Source organism: Chiloscyllium punctatum, chromosome 1 (assembly GCF_047496795.1).
Source record: "Chiloscyllium punctatum isolate Juve2018m chromosome 1, sChiPun1.3, whole genome shotgun sequence".
NCBI classification, from domain to species: Eukaryota; Metazoa; Chordata; class Chondrichthyes; order Orectolobiformes; family Hemiscylliidae; genus Chiloscyllium; species Chiloscyllium punctatum.
In genome coordinates, this window is record NC_092739.1 from 77,461,438 (window position 1) to 77,479,645 (window position 18,208).

At 38.3% G+C, this 18,208-nt stretch overlaps 1 protein-coding gene across 1 annotated transcript in view; it reads right to left on the reverse strand.

The window, feature by feature from the left end:
* The window catches only part of LOC140476612 (cysteine-rich hydrophobic domain-containing protein 2), a 59,975-nt gene that overhangs the window by 27,696 nt on the left and 14,071 nt on the right, over nt 1-18,208 (reverse strand). The window contains exon 2 of the mRNA XM_072569476.1: nt 10,863-10,917. Within this exon, the coding sequence (XP_072425577.1) occupies nt 10,863-10,917 (55 nt within the window). The remainder of the gene's footprint in view (nt 1-10,862; nt 10,918-18,208) is intronic.

The following is an 18,208-nucleotide window of genomic DNA, read 5'->3' on the forward strand; positions in this document are numbered from 1 at the left end:
AGATGTTTATTGAATTTAAAACGCACCATTGTCATGGTGAGATTTATACCATGGTTCCCAGATCTGGGCACCTGGATGACTAATCCAGCAATAGTGCCACCACACAATGGCCTCCCTTCAGTCTCTGTGATGTATGGTTGGAAGCTCATCGCGGGAGCAACTGGGGTTCAAATATGACACAATCTCATTCAGCACCAGACATGTGACAGGAAGAGGAATGCTAGATGGCTAGATGGAATTTGAGGCAGGAACAGAAAACAATGACATTTTCTCTCATTTAATTGGAGGAAATTTCAGATGATTGTTATGACCACTTCGGAAAACATTAAGTTTCATAAAGCAATGAGATGAATGTATTCCTAGACAGTCAGAAGGTGGCATAAATTGTGCTGCAGCAGGATGGTGTGATCAACTCTGTCAAATGTTTCACTAAGATCATGGGAATTGTCGCAGCCACATAGGATGCTATTTCTGACTTTGACAAGAGACGCTTCAGTATTGAGCCTGAAGTAGAAACATGATTGGAAGGATTCAATCATGGAATTCTGGGAAAGATGGGCACAAATTCTGAAAGTGATCTGAAGTAATTTTGAGCCAAGACAAAGTAAATGTCTCTGATCTCCATATTTCCCATTGTCATTGCTCCCATCTCAACCTCCATTTTCAAACATTAATTCAGGAGATGTGGGCATCACTGGCTAGGCCAGCATTTATTGCTGATCTCTGATTACCATTGAGAAGGTCGCGATGATTCATCTTCTTGAACTGCTGCAGTCCTTGAGGTGTAGGGACATTTACAGATCTGTGAGGAAGGGACGGTGATATTGTTCCAAGTCAGGATGGTGTTCAGCTTGGAGGGAAACTTACAGATAGTGGTGTTCTATGGGAAGTGCTGTAAAAGTTACTGCAGCGCATTTCATAGATCGTACACATTGCTGACAGTGGTCAACAGAGTGAATGTAATAGGTGGTGGACAGGTATCAAACAAGTTGGCATTTTGTCCTGAATAGCATGAAGGTTGAGCTTTGTTGGAACTGCAACCATCAACACAAGTGAAAGTTACATCCCTGACATGTGCTGGTAGATGATGGACAGGCTCTGGAGATGTAGGAGGTAAGTTAATCACCATAGGATTCCAAGTTCTGACCTACTTGTGTGCATTTTATATCGGGCTAGTCCAGTTCAGTTTCCAGCTGATGGAAGCCACTAACTACCCCCACTCCTCTCCTCCCTCACCCCACCCCCAGATATTGATAGCGGGGGAATTCAGCAATGGTAATGCCATTGAATTGTCTCTTTGGAAGATGGTCATTGCCTAGCACTTACATAAAACAACTACTTTTCAGATATCAGCCCAAAACTGTTTCTCCAGACCTTGCTACAGGTTGACAAGGACGGCATCAATGTCAGAGGACTCACAAATGGTGCTGGAAATTGTGTATTCATAAGCAAATCAGCATCCCCACCTCTGATCCTGATAGAGAAAGGTCATAGATGCATTGGCTGAAGATGGCTGGGCCTTGAACACTACTCTGAGGAACTCCTGCAGCTATATCCTAGTGAAGGAGAAGTTTGGTATGCTTTCCTTTATTGGTCAAAGCATTGAGTTTAGGGGTTCGGAGGTCATGTTGCGACTGTACAGGACATTGGTTAGGCCACTTTTGGAATATAGTGTGCAATTCTGATCTCCCTCCTAGAAGAAGAATGTTGTGAAACTTGAAAGGGCTCAGAAAAGATTTACAAGGATATTGCCAGGGTTGGAGAGTTTGACCTATAGGGAGAGGCTGAATAGGTTGGGGCTGTTTTCCTTGGAGTGTCAGAAACTGAGGGGTGACCTTGTAGAGGTTTATAAAATCATGAGGGGTGTGGATAGGTAAAAAGACAAGGGTATTTTCCCTGGGTTCAGGAGAGTCCAGAACTACAGGGCATACATGTAGGGCAAGGGGGGAGGGGAAGATTTAAACAGGACCTAAGGTGCAACCTTTTCACAAAAAGGGAGCTGTGTGTATGGAATGAGCTGCCAGAGGAAGCGGTGGAGACTGGTACAATTACAATATTTACAAGATATCTGAAGGATTACATGAATAAGAGATGTTTAGAGGGATATGGGCCAAGTGCTGGCAAATGGGACTAGATTAATTTAGGATATCTGGTCAGCATGGGTGAGTTGGACTGAGGGTCTGTTTCCATGCTGTACATCTCTACGACTCTATGAGCTCCATATTAACAACCATCTTCTTTTGTGCTCGGTATAACTTCAACACATGGAGATGCTTTCCAATGATTCCCAACAACTCCAGTTTTGCTCGGGATCTTCGATGCCACAGCCAAATACTGCATTAATTTCAAGACACAGCACACCGTATCTGGAGGCCAGGTCTTTTGCTCATGACTGGACCCAGGCTGTAATGAAGTCAGAACCTAGCTGCCCTGACGGAACTCGATCTAAGCATCAGTGAGAAGGTTATTGCTGAGCATAGGCCACTGGATAGTATTTCAATTGGCGTTTCCGATAATTGGGAGTGAGCGGATGACGGAATGAAGGCCAATTTGGGTTTGGCCTGCTTTTTGTGGCTCGGACTTATCTGGGAAATTTCCCACATTGCCAGATGGATTCCAGTATTATGACTAACTGGAACAGTGTCCTGCATCAGTCCAGCGGTAAGAGAACAGTGCACATTAGCTCTGGAAGTTAACAAGCTTACAGTAATATTGGTAAAATGCTGCAAGTCAGATGGCCTTACCTAGAGCCATTTTTGGTATGGTATTCAGTGTACTGAATCGACTGATGGCAGGTATCTGTGATACTGGGAACATCAGGAGGTGATTTACTTTTGTATCTATTTTATGTACATAAACATTCTTCAATCATATTTTCTCCACTTAACATTTTTTGGTCATCTTTTATTAGTATCTGAAATTCTCCCAATCCACAGGCTTAACACTCTTCTTGCGATATTGGTTCTCTTCTTTTAAACTAATGCTATTCTTAACTTACTTAGTTTGCCAGGAAATGGATCACTTCTGGATTTTTTATTTCTCTGTAGAATGTTGCTTAATTTAGAATTATGAAATATTCCTTGAAACATTCTTAAGCGGCTATTTAAAAGGAATGTTGATAGATATCCAATCTCTCTGCTCCAATTTACCATTCATAACTACGTACTTGGTTTTATTTAAATTCAATACCCCAGTTTCATACTTACATATATTACAGTGAAGCTACTGTGAAATTCTATCTTACTGTTCATTTCTTTCTCACTTCTTACTACTGATACTTGCTGTTCGATTGATTACTGCTTTCCAAATAATGTGACTCTCACATTTGTTTCATTGCACACAAACAAGATCTAACAGCCTCTTCGCTGATCGTTTCAACACCATATTGTTCAAGGAAACACTCTCAGATGCATTCCAAGAACTTGTCTTGCAAAGTAGTTTTGCAGATTTGATTTTCGTAAGAACTTAAGAACTAGGAGCAGGCTATAGGAAGGATACAATTAAATTGGAAAGGGTATAGAAAAGATTTACAAGAACGTAACCAGAACTGGAGGGTTTGAGTTATAAGGATAGACTGGAAAGGCTGGAAAAGCTGGGACCTTTTGCATTGAATGAATAGGAGGTTGAGGGGTGACCTTAATAGAGGTTTATAAAATCATGAGACGCATACATAAGGTGAATAGCATAGGTTTTTTTCCCCTAGGATTGGGGAGTTCAAAAATAGAGGGCATAATTTTAAGGTGAGAAGAGAAAGATTTGAAGGGACCAGAGGGACAACTTCTTCACACACAGTGGTGCGTATATGGAACAAACTGCCAGAGTGTGGTAGGTGCAGGTACAGTTACAACTTTTAAAAGACATTTGGGCAGGTACATGAATAGGAAAAGTTTAGATGGATATGGGCCAAATACAGGCAAATGGAACTAATTTAAAAATCTCACAACACCAGGTTATAGTCCAACAGGTTTACTTGGAAGCACTAGCTCTCTGAGCGTCGCTCCTTCATCAGGTGGTGAAGGAGCGGCACTCCGAAAACTAGTGCTTCCAATTAAACCTGTTGAACTATAACCTGGTGTTGTGTGATTTTTAACTTTTTACCCCAGTCCAACACCAGCATCTCCAAATCGGAACTAGTTTTGTTTGGGAAACCTGGTTAGCATGGACAAGTGGGACCAAACAGTCTGTTTGCATGCTGTATGACTCCATGAGTATGTAATTCAGCCAGATGAGCTTGCTCCACCATTTAAAATCATAGCAGATCTCATCTTTGCCTCAATGCCACCTTGTGCTGCTCCCCATACCCCTCCAACTTGTTACAAATTAAAATCTATCTTGCCCTTAGGTTTGTTCAGTCTCCCAGCATTCACCACACACATGGGTAATAAGTTCCACAGATTCGTAATCCTTTGAGAGAAGTAAACCTTCTTTATCTCAGATTTAAATCTACTACCCCTTAGCCAAAAGCTATGACCTATCGTTCTAGATTGACCCACAAGGCAAAATATCCAGTCTACATATACTTGGTTAATCCCGTCACATTTATTTACCTCAATTAGATCTCCCCTCATTCTTCTAAACTCTTTCAAACTCTACTTCTAAACACGAGTATGGGCCTAAACTACTCAATCTCTCCTTAAGAGAGGAGCCTTTCTTCTCTGGAATCAAATCTTCTCTGAACTGCCTACAATGCAATTAAATCACTCCTCACATAAGGGGACAAAAACTGCATGCAGTACACCAGATGTGATCTCATTATTGTACAGTTACGTCAATACCTCCCTACTTTTACATTTCATTCAATGCGAAAATTCTTACTTGCTGTACTGCATGTTAGCTTGCTACAATTCATGCACGAGGACATGCAGATCCCTTTACGCCAAGGCATTGTGAAGATCCTCTCCGTTTAGATAAGTGGCCTTTTTATTCTTCCAACTAGACTGGATAATCTCACACTTATTCATTTTAAATTCCATCTGCCAAATTATGGCCCATTCTCCAAACATATTTGTTTCCATTTGCAAATTTCTTATTTCTTCATTGCGAATTATTTCCCCCTTATTTTAATGTCATCTGCAAATCTGACCCTGCATCCAAATCAATAATATAGTTGGGGGTGGGGACCAATCTCGAATACCCCATTAATTATAGCTTGCTAACCAGGAAAAAATTATCCTGACTCTGTTTTCTGTTGGGTAGCCAATCCTCTATCAAAGCCCTAATCTATATTACCCTCAACTCTGTGTGATCTTACCTTATCAAACCCCTTTTGAAAGTCCAGGTATACTAAAACTACAAGACTCCCAATATCCACATTGACTGTTGCATCTTCAAAGAACTCTAATAAATTAATCAACCACGATATACCCATCATAAAAACCATGCTCACTCTGATGGGTTGTGCTTTGATTTTCCAAATATCCTTCTACTATTTCCTTACTGGATTACAACAATTTCCCATTGACAGGCATTAAACTAACTAGTCTACAGTTTTCTACTTTCTGCGTCCCTCCCTTTTTGATTTATTATTTTTTTGACCAACTGGAAACTTTACAGAATCCAGGGAATGTTAGAGTATTATAACCAATACACCCACTATTTCAGTGGCCATTTCCTTTCACACCCTAGGATGTAGTCCGTCAGGCCCTGGGGACATGTCTGCATTTAATCCCAATGTACTTTTTCCACAGTACTTTTTCACGTGATGGCAATTGTTTTAAGTTCCTTCTTCTCTGTAACCTCCGCATTACCTGTTTCTACTGGAATAGTTTCAGAGTCCTCCATGGTGAAGACTAAGGCAAAATATCAATTTAGTGTCTTTGTTACTTTTATGTTCACTATTATGAACTCTTGTACCTTGTCCTGGAAAAGACCAAGATTCACTTTAGCTACTCTCTTCTTTTTTAATACGCTTATAGAAACTTTTGCTATCAATTTTTTATATTTTGATCCAGTTTTCTTTTATAATTTGTCTTTGTTCTTTTTAATTACCTTTTTAGTATCCTTTTGTTGGTCTTCATAAATTTCCCAATCCTGCAACTTGCCCCTGATCTTTGCAATTTGGTATGCCTAGTTTTTGTCTTTATGTTATCTTTAACTTCCTACTTTAGCCTGAATGCTTTATCTCGCTCAAATTTAGACAGTCTACATGAAGATTACAGTTGCCATGTCTATTACACCACATCTTTCACAAGCTACTTTTATTCTTTGATTATTACCATATAATAGTAACTGTTCTGGAGACCCATAAATTACACTTAGTGTTTCTGACCCCGGCTATGTCTCATTCTTACCTATATTGATTCTACTTCCTGCTCTCTAAACCTAATCTCACCACTATCTTTATCCCATCATTTCTTATCATGGCAATTATGCATTTTTTGAAGATACTTCGAGTAGCTTAATATTTAACTCCCAGTCGTGGTCACCATAAAAGCACACATCTGTAATAAACTAATTGCTATTTATTTTTAACCAAAATGTTAGTAAACACAGCTGGAGCAGGTGGAACTTGAGCCCATGCCTCCTGGCTCAAAGGTAGGTATACTGCCACTTTAACACAAGACCCATCAGCATAATGGCTATTAGACCAAGTCAGTTTATCTCTAATTATATTATTAATTCATCAACCTTGCTACAAAATGTTCTCGCATTCAAATGAAGACCAATACTTCATCCACCCTTCTCTTTAGGCACAAGAGCTCAACTCAAGTGCATGTGTACACATTATACAACTGACACAACATTTTATTTTGCTCATGCTTAAATCAGATGGCTAAAAGAGCACTTATAAGAGTTAAAGTTGCAAAGAAAAATGACAAAGTTGAGCAAGACAGTGGACAAAGCAAACTTAAATTTTAGAATTTTCTAGATACATGCATCAACAATCCAAGCACAGTTGTGAAAATGCTGCATGCCCTCAACTTGTTAATGATCTACCAAGTGAAATGTATTGAAAGGGTGTCAGTGCCCTGGAACAGAAAACAAATCATCCAAGATGGCGGCATCTGTATTTCAATCAGTTTGGTCAGAATTGATGTCTTAAGCGTTGTGACAGACACAATCATAACCTTATATATGATGAAATTATCCATAACCATAAAAATATGTACAAGCAGTGCCATTTTCTATGATCTACTAATCAGAAAGGTTTGATTCTTGCACTTAGGCAAGCTGTCTCATGTCTGACTGTTAAAAATACATGGTATTGTTGTAACTTTTAAGACTCCTGTTATAGAGTTATACAGTCGCACAGCACAGAAACAGATGCTTCAGACCCTTCGTCTGCGCTAATCTAATCTAGTCCCATTTGCCAGCATTTGACCCATACCTCTCTAAACACTTCATATTCATATACTCAAACAGACGTCTTTCAAACATTATAATTCTACCCCCCTCCACCACTTCCTGTGGCAGCTCATTCTATACACATACCACCTTCTGCACGAAAAAGCTACCTTTCAGACATTTATTTTTTTTTAAGTCTTTCTATTCTCACCTGAAATCTTTGACCCCCTCTAGTTTTAGATCCTAGCAGTCCTGGAAAAAGACCTTGGTTTTTCAGTTTATCCATGCACCTCATGATTTGATAAACTTCTACGGTCACCCTCAGTCTCCGATGTTACAGGGGGAAAAAAAACCCCAGCCTATTCAGCCTCTTCCTATAACTCAAACACTTCATTCCCAGCAACATCCTTATAAATTTTTTCTGCACCTTCTCAAAGTTTAACAACACCCTTTCTATAGAAGGGTTACCAGAATTGTACACAGTATTCTAAAAGTGATCTTAACAATTCCTGTCCAGCCATAACGTGATGCTCCAACTCCTAAACTTCATGTTCTGACTAATGAAGGCAAACATGTCAAATGCCTTCGTCACCACCCTATCTACCTGCAAATGTACTTTCAAGAAACTATGAACCTGCACCCCTCGGTCTCTTTGTTCGGCAACTCTTCTCAGGGCTGTATCATTAACTGCACAAATCTTGCTCTGCTTTGCTTTACCAAAATGCAACATTTCTCTAAATTAAACTCCATCTGCCACTCCTCAGCCCACTGGCCAATCTGATCAAGGTTCCATTGTACTGGGTTAATCTTCCTCACTGTCCAGTACACCACCTATTTTGGGGTCTTCTACAAATTTATTAACCATGCCTCCTATATTCATATCTAAAACATTTACATAACTGACAAAATGGGGTCCCAGCACCAATCCTTGTGGTACGCAACTGGTGACAGTCCTCCAGTTTGAAAAGCAACCTCTACCACCACTCTGTGTCCCACCTTGGCTAACTCCCACTGGATTGTATGTATTCTAATCTTACTAACCAGTCTATCATGTGGAAATGTTTTGCTGAAGTCCACATAGGCAACATCTACTGCTCTGCCCTCAAACTTCTTTGTCACCTCTTCAAAAAAAACTCAATCAAGTTGGTGGGTCATGATTTCCAATGTACAAATCCATGTTTACTATCCTTAATCAGTCCTTGCTTTTCCAAATGTATTTAAATCCTGTCCCTCAGAATCCCTCCGACAACTTACCATTCATCAATGTCAGGCTCACCAGTTTATAGCTCCCTGGCTTTCCCTTATAGTCTCTTTCTTAAATAATGGTACCAGTTTAGCCAATCTCCAGTCTTCCAGCAACTCACCTGTAGCTGCCAGTGACACAAATATCTCAAAGGATCCCAGCAATCTCTTCCCTAGCATCCCATAAAGTTCTGGGAAATACCTGATCAGGTCCTGGGGATTTATCTACCTTAATGCATCTTAAGAACTCAAGCAACTCCTCTTTTGTAATATGAACTCTTTTCAAGATATCACTTTGATTTCCCCAAGTTCTCTAGCTTCCTTGTCCTTCTTCACAGTAAATACTGGCACAAAACATTAATTTAGTATCTCACCCATCTCTTGCGGTTCCACACACACACAGCCACATTGATGTTTAAGTAGCTCTATTCCGTCCCTAGTTTCACTTATGCTCTTAAAATACTTTTAGAATCTCTTTGGATTCTCCTTAACTCTATTTGCCAAAGTTATCTCAAGTCCCCTTTTTGCCCTCCTAATTTCCTTCTTAAGTATACACCTGCTGCCCTTATACTCCTAAGGATTCACTCGATACCAGCTGTCTATACCTGACACGTACCACCTTTTCTTTTTCTAAATTAGAATCTCAATTTCTATAGTCATCTGGCATTCACTACATCTACCAGCCTTGCCCTTCACACTAACAGAAACGAATAGTCTCTGACCTCTTGTTATCTCACTTTTTGTAGCCTCCCACTTCCTAACTATCCTTTTACCTACAAATAGCCTCTCCCAAACAAATTTTGAAAGTCCTTCATTTCGCTAAAATTGGCCTTACTCCAAGTTAGAACTTTAACTTTTTGATCAGTCCTATCCATTTAAAATGAATAGAATTGTGATCATTTGCCCCAAGGTTCTCCCCATGGCACCTCAGTCATTTGCCCTGCCTTATTTTGCCAATAGAAGGTCAGTATTGCTCCTTCTCCAGTAGGTACATCAACATATTGAATAAGAAAATTTTCTTGTATGCACTTAAATTCTTTCCCATTCAACCATTTAACACTATGACAATCCCAGTCTGTGTTTGGAAAGTTAAAATGCCTTACTATTATGACTCTATTATTTTTACAGATATCTTAGATCTTCTTGTTCATTTGCTTCTCAATTTCCCACTGATTCCTGGGGGGCTTATAATACAATCCCACCAAGGTGATCATCCCTTTTTTATTTCTCAGTTCCACCCGTATAAATTCAGTGGATGATCTAACAGGAATATCCTCTCCAAGTACTGCTGTAATGATATTCCTAGCCAAATTCGCTACTCCCCCTCCTCTCTTACCTCCCTTTCTAACCTTCTAATAGCATATTTACCTTGGAAGATTAAGCTGCCAGTCCTGTCCATCCCGGAGCCACATTTTTGTAATAGCTATGACACCCCAGTCCCACGTTCACAACCATGTCATAAATTTGTCTCTATTACCTGTCAGGCCTCTTGCATTGAAGTAAATGCAGCTTAATTTATTAGTCTTACCTCATTTTTCTGTCAAGCTCTCATCTGCCTTGACTATTTGATTTGCTCCCCTTGTCTACTGTACCAGCCTCAACCTTTTCTATCGTTTTGGTTCTCTTCCCTCTTACAAGTTTAATATCGCCTGAGTAGCACTTGCAAATCTCCCTGCAAGGATATTGGTCTCCTTCCAATTCAGGTGGAACCTGTCCCTCTTTTATAGGTCATTTCTACCTCTGAAGAGATCCAAAATGATCCAAATTGTGAATGCTTACTCCCAGCTCGTCAGCCAAGTACTCATCTGCTCTATCCTCCTATTCCCACTCTCACCAGTATGAGACACAATTAGTAGTTCAGATATTACTACCCTCGAGGACTTACTTTTTGACCTTCTGCCGAGTTTTTGGTATAGTCTCTGCAGACCCTCATACCTTTCCCTACCTATGTCGTTGGTACCTCCTGCTGGTCACTCTCTCCTTTCAGAATATTCTGCAGTCTCGGAGACATCCTTGACCCTGGCACCAGGGAGGGAACACATCATCCTGATGTCTCGCTGCGGAAACATTCACAAACAAAACATATTCCGGCAGCCAGTCTCCAGGAACATTAAAAATTCTCCCTGATCTCCCACATCTGACAGGAAGAGTACATCACGCTACTAAAAGTGATTTCCATCCCTGTAAAAATCTACAGACCTAATTTAAAAAATTGACGATAGTCCCATTTAATGTACTTCAAATACTCCTAGCTTTGAAAAATTATTCAGTTACAAACTGTACCTCAATCACCAACAATTGAAACCGTGACTCAAGAAAATAAATTAATGATTTACCTTTCCTGTTAACGATGAAGGGAATTCTGATTCAAATTTGTTGCTTAATCCAAACCTGAAATTGCAGAACAAAGAATATAGAATCTACACAACTCTGAAATACCGTTTCAAAAAGTAAATTTGACTTTGTAAATAAATTAACAATGAAATATTTCACATCTGTAAAACATTCATTACAATGAGAGGAAGAAATTTGTAGAATAAATTTTATATCGTGCAAAAAATTGGTTATTGGTTAGTATCAAGAAATCTTTGAACAGCACAGCAAAGATTCACGCAATCTCTGAAAAGCATCGCTAAGAAGATCAAATCCAGTTTCACCAACTGCTACTTTTGTCTTGTAATCCCTGAGTGGTACTATCCAAGTAATGTTGAAGTACAGCATTTTGTGATTTAGAAGCTGCTCCGCTAAGAAGTGATCCTCTGCTAACAGTGTACAAACTTGAAGAAGCCATTACAGTGAAAAGGGTATATTTATACAATCACATAATAGGAGTACTAAAGTCCATTTCACTAGCTGGGTCCACACCTGTCTTGGAAACAATACTGCTTTAGCAATCTCCAACCTTTTCTCTTTGCAACTATTTCCCTTTTAGCTAACTATCAAATTCCTTGAAAGATGATCGAATCTGCCTCTATCACGTTTTGAAGCAATACATTCAAGCTCATAATCACTCGCAGCAGGAAAAAATCTTTACTTTATGTTGTCTTTGATTCTTTCAGCTGAAATCACGTCCACCAGTTCTCAACCCTTCTGCTAACAGGAACAGCTCCTCTCTATCTCGCTGGTTCAAAATTCTCGAATTGTCTCCCTAATGGCATGGTGGGTCATTCCACAGCAGATGGACTACTGCAATCCAAGAAAGCAGCTCACACCACCTCAAGGTGCAACTAGGGATGGGTAATAAATACTGTCCAGGCAGCAGTGCCTTCATCCTATTAATGTTTTTGTGTTTTTAAAACAACCTTTCCTTCTTGAACTACAAACTTGAATGGAAATCAGACTACTCTATAGCAGAATTACCAAAGTTTTGCAACTTGGAAAAATCAACTGGTGCATATTTCAGCTATGTAAGACAATGTTGCTTTTCAAAGGTGTGACAGGGATACTCTGAAATAAAGTGACACCAAGAGTCTGTGAATTAAAGAAAGGCAGTCTGATGACAGCCCATGAATGGACTATGCAACAGTTTGTGACGAATCTCAGAACAGATACCTCCAGAGCTGGCCAACTGAAAGCATGTCTCTCTCCTCTTCTCCAGTACAAGTGACAACATACAAAATAAAAGAATTATAACAAGAGATGTGGGTCCACCAGATCAACTAGTGAACTGAAGGACAACAATTGCTTTACGAGCAATGGGGCACACCATTCCTCTGAAGGCACCATTATTATTAGTAACTGACCAGACAAAAAGCTTTGGGAAATAACTGGCGTTTTACCATGGCACAGCACATGGTGGTCCAGGGCGCTTTTCTAATTTAAGCGTAGAAGAGTCATTTTGCAGATTTTGTCTTATGTTGTAGACGGGAAGTGACATTCCTCACCACATAATACACATTGCTAAACAAATAATTTTTAAAAATCCCTCAATTGTCTTATCCCTGCCTGTCTTCATAATCTCCATTAGCCCCACACTCCTTCAAGCTATCTGTGTTTCTGAATTTCAGCACTTGCACATCCTCAATTTTAAATAACTCCATAAGCAACTGTATTTTCATAATTACCAAGATTCCAAATTCTGGAATTCACTCCCAAAACCTCTCCATCTCAACATTTCCCTCTTTTCCTTTAAGAATATGGCGTTGGCCATCTGTCCTAATATCTATTATATGGCTAAACATGAATTTTTGTTTGACATCTGTTGCATAATATCTTGGAATGTTTTATGTCGGGAACATTGCATTAGTACTAGCTGTTGAAAAAAGAATTACAGTGCACAGTGAAAATTTCATATGACCACAGTTGCATAGAGTTGTTTTTGTCCTATAATTAACAGATTGTAATGTGTTATCCATGAATCTCAGAATTTTACAGCTAAATCTGCATTTAAATGGACTAGCACCAAAGTTCCCTTGTAACTGTGCAGCTGCACAGCAACCTGAAAGTTCATCCACAGGCCGCACACGAGTTGGTCCCTTCAAATTATAGTGCAGGCATCGCCTTGCAAAGAAGAGCTGTGCATTTAAGCAAATCTCACACATTCAAGATGACCTCTGCGCTCTCAAACTAATAATGTTGCTATTCTATCTTGATCTAAAACTTAATCATAAACTCAATCAACATTTAGAGCCCCTCACTGTCATTGAACTGTGCAGTTTCTAATTACATGGAATATCATCAATTAGGGCAGTGAAATCTATTTTTATTAAATATAGGCTTTTGGCCTACCTCAAAAAAGGTGGAAACATTCATATTTAGGCAAATTAATTAATTCAAAACAAGGGGAAGTCTACCCCAAACAGATCAATATTTGGGACAGGTGTGATTCTGTACATTGCCAAAGCCCCCAAATTGAACTCAAATGCAACATGGAGGTCACGTACCAGACCCACTCTGCAGTTTCTAACTAAGTTGCATAGAGAAAGGGTAGCAAAAAGCACGACCCAGTGGTTCACTGCGCCAGGGACGAAGATGCCATTCCAGTCTCTGGTGACTGTGGGGAGTTTGCACGTTCTCCCAGTGTCTGCGTGTGTTTCTGCCGACTGCTCTAGTTTCCGCAAAGATGTGCAGGTTAGGTAGATTGGCCATGCTAAACTGTCCCGTAAAAACCAGCGGTGTGTAGGTCAGGGGGATTAGCCATGGTAAATGCAGGGTTACAAGGATTGAGTGGGGGACGTTGGATCGGGTGTGATGCTCTATGGAGGGTTAGTGCAGACTCAATGGGCTGAAGGGCCTCTCTCTGCAATGCAGAGATTCTACATTTTTATTTAAAGTTGCTACCAGCAACAAAATATTTTCGCAAAAGATCTGGCTTTAAATCAGCATAGAAGGTAAAAACAAAAATTGAACAATATTTATTTCCAGTACATTACATTATCTTTAAAATAAAATAAAGAAAAAATCAGAACAAATAAGTAGAACAAGGCAAATGTAAGTGAAAAATGTAGGGAAATTAAATGCTAAAAATGGAGACAGTGGTCAAATGATACACTTTGAAAATCAGTCTGATTTTGTTTTCTTTTAAACAAGTTTGTTACTTGCACAAACCTCCAGGCTACTTTTTTTTTCTCTTTAGCTTTCACCTTTCCTCAGCATGCATAGATTATAGTTTGGATGCATCTGCTAATGCAAACAAAGATATCTGCTTTATAATGAACTTCTAAAATTCAGGTTAATTTATAGATGAGGTTCTCAGATACTGGAAAAATAATCTTCTCCCTCACTATCTCATCCTAAAAAAAAATGCATTATTCTAAAATTTGAAGTAGCTCATGCTATGGTCACCAGTTATCTTGTCGCAACTCAGCCAAGTAGTTATATCCTCTATGAATCAGGGTAATAAACATTAACCATACCTTCTCACTTCAATCAACATGTTTCAAAGTTGATACAGAACTTGTTCTCAACCAATGTCTTTATTTCCAAAGGTCACACAATACAGCAAATAGGAATCTCAAGATTGATTATTTTTCTATAACAGTCCAACAATTCCATGCATCAACTGAAATTAATATTATTGGCTATTTTTATCTTGAAAGCCATCAGAATATGTCAGAAGTTGCATATAGCAAACATTAGAATTCCAAAGATTCACCGCCCTGAATGAAGTTACTCCTAAAATGATTTTAAATGGCTTGTTTGCCTTTTATTCTGAGATAGTCTCCCCTTGTTCTAAGCTCTTCCAAAGCAACTACCCTTTCTGCAATTACTCAGTCTATACCTATAAGTTTGTAAATTTCTATGAGATTATCTCTCATCTTCTAAACTCAATCTCTCCTCATACAACACCATCCTTGGAACTGGTCTGGTGAATCTCAACTACACTCCTCCTATGGCATACACCTTCATTCACAAAGGGGTCCAGATTGCAAACAATACTTGAAGTTTCAGCAGTGGTCCATACAATTGAAGCAACAGTTCATTGACAAGTTAGTACAGGAACATACTCAATTATTACCCTCTCCAGAATCAATTATTTTAGTAAATCTTTGGTCTATTAACAATGTTCAACGGTTTTGGTAACTACACACTAGATTAAAGTGCACAGAGCTTCCAGCATCTAAGGGTCAGTCACCTGGGATAACAGATTTTTAATTCAGTGGTTTAGTCATTTTTCATTCCTTTAATAAAAAGCAATGACAATCACGTCTACCAATCTGTTTATATGGCTGAGTAACCATGTATTATGATGCTTCTGGATAATTGCTTGTGAAGAGAATTCCACCCCCACTAAAGAAAATCAAGTTCTACATGAGATTTACAGATCAGAAAGGCTTAGTAATGCTTAAACTGTAAGTGATCAAGCTATTTTTTTTAAACTGTATGTCAACAGTACTAATATAAAAACTCATGTGGTTCTTTCTGCCAACCCCTGTTTTATATTGCCTTGCTTTCTTTAAAAAAAACAGCATAAAAACCAAATAAATATTTCGCACATCTCTTTCTACCATTTGCTTGAAATAAAGGGAACCTGGTTTCATGTTATGTGCATTTATTAACATCCACTGAAATGATACTTGTTTATTCCAATCCACGTCAGTTAAGTGGACTTAATTACACAATACCAGTACTCTATCAAAGTTCTTAACATATAGTGTATTTTATGATTAATCAAAAGATTGATTAGAATTAATTTGCAGTGTAAATTTAAAAATTTTTAGTTAGAAACCAGGAAAAGCGGTTTGCATATTTTTTGATTAAAGGTTTCATTATCTTAAATCAGTTGATACATTTACCCAACATTTCTCATACGTGCACTTCTCTAAAAGTTCATCTTTTAAAAAGAGAACCTTGTAAATCCAGATGAATTACAGATGATTTTTCATTCATTTTTGGGAAAAAAAAGTGAGGTTGGAAGATTTAAAAATGACTTGCGTCTTAGTTACAGGTTTTAGTATTAATTTCTAGCACTCAATGTCATTTCTTCCTTCTCCCACATAATGTGCAAATAATAATGTTAGCAACAGCAGCCCCACTAGCAACTACATCAAAACAAAAGAACTGATTCAAGAATACCATCATTTGCATTACTCCCTCCAGCACTAAACTCAGAGGATGAAACTATAATCAGATTTTTTTCACAACTCTCACCATTACAGTTCCTTTATTAGCTAGTGAGAGAGAGTTGTGAAATACAACTTTATGCCCTTAAAGCTTATTACATGTTTGAGGAGAAACATCACTTCTTACAGATGATTGAACAAGGTATGTGGTAACTTCCAACTTTGACCTATTTCAGAAAGAAAAATATGTGATCACTGAAACAACCAACTAAGTTAGAGCAAACACTAATACAATTCCTTTTAGATGCTACATTGACCTGCCAAGATTTTATGGTTAAACAAAATACATCTTACGACATACCACAAGTAACCTTCCCATCTAAATGGGGAATAGCCAAAGAAGCAAGAGAGTTTAAGTACACACATTGATGATGGTGCAAGACAAATTGATTTGACTTTTATTACTACATTGCTATTTGTAGGCATTTGCTAAATGACAACTGGTTGCTGCATTTCCATACACTATTGTTAAAAATTACTGCATTGATTATACAGTATTTTGAGACATTAAGCGTTCTTCATAAGAAAATACAGATCCTTGGCTTAGAGGCACTGTGTGAATGCTCGGAAATTATGCTGAACCATTTTAATTCACTTCTTAGTCAAAGTATGGTGTACATTCTGGGCTTCACGCTCTGGTAGGGATGTTGGTATCTTGGAGTGGGCATAGAGATTATGCTAGAATGGTACCAGGAATGAGAGACTTCAATTAACTTGGCAGACCAGAAGAGCTGCAATCACTGTTGTTACAGTTGCTAGTGTCAAAACAGTTAGGGGAAAATTTAATAGAGGTGCTAAAGATTGTGTGGGTTGTGTTAGAGTACAGAAGAAACTTTCACTGGCAGGAGGGTCAATAACCAGAGGGCACAGATTGAACATAATTGCAGAAGAACAAGGGAAGATGATCTGTTAAAAAATAAGTACAAGGAACTATGATGTGATGTATACACCACTTAGCAACTCCCAAAAGGGAACTGGCTATATAATTAATGGAGTCGTTCTCAAAGCTTTGGTGAAAGAAGAGGGGGTGGAATTAATTTGACAGCTCTTTCAAAGATCAGTAGTAAGCTTGATGGGCTGAATAGTCTATTTTTGTGGAGTAAGATTCTCTGATTATATGCACAAACATAAACCTGTAAAGAAGCACAAAAGGAAAGTATAAAAAATTGTTTCCTATAGTTATGATTTCAATTTCAGCTTTTAAAACATCACCCAATTGTCAAAGAGACTGTACAAGGAAATTGTTATTTCTGATCTATTCACCACGTTTGCCTGTAAGATAAGCTGGCACATATTTCCTCAACATTCCCCCTTGAAAAACTTTACAAGCATACAAATTTACTAAACTTGGAGCATTAAGACTGTACAATACTAACCTTGTCAATATTGCAAGGTAAGTAGGAATAAGATTATTTGGCAACATGAAGCATTAGAATGACAGAGGATGGTCAAATACATTTTAACAATCCCATAAAAACTTTAATCTACTTTTACTTAAATAGTGTTATCTGAACCAAGTAGACAATAATGTGACTTGAATGCCACTACTTTTTGTTCATGTGGACATGCAATCAATTCCTTACTTGACCTAGACAATAAATATAGTAGGTGTCCAAGAGAATGCAATTTTCTTTCACAAAAATCTGCTTTGTGTACAATGTGTGTACTTTAACTCTCTTGCCTCTTTGGCTATTCCCCATATAGATGTTGGAAGGTTACTTGAGGTATGTTGTAAGATGTATTTTGTTTAACCATGAAATCTTGGCAGGTCAATGTAGCATCTAAAAAGGAATTGAATTAGTGTTTGTTCTAACTTAGTTGGTTGTTTCAGTGATCATATATTTTTCTTTCTGAAATAGGTCAAAATCTGCTTCCAAAGTAAGGCAGAAGTTCTTTGATAGAAATAAACTTCAATATCTATAAAATATCTTTCAGCATGGAACATTTGAAATTAAACACATCAGCGAAAACAGACTTAAGCAAAAGCAGCATAAAGATTGACAAAGATACAGGACATTATGACAGCAAACTCCAACATATAAATATGCTATTCTTCTGTATTATTGAAGGAAGACTTTAATAAGCGTATTTGTTGTTAATATCCAGAACTTTCAGCACAA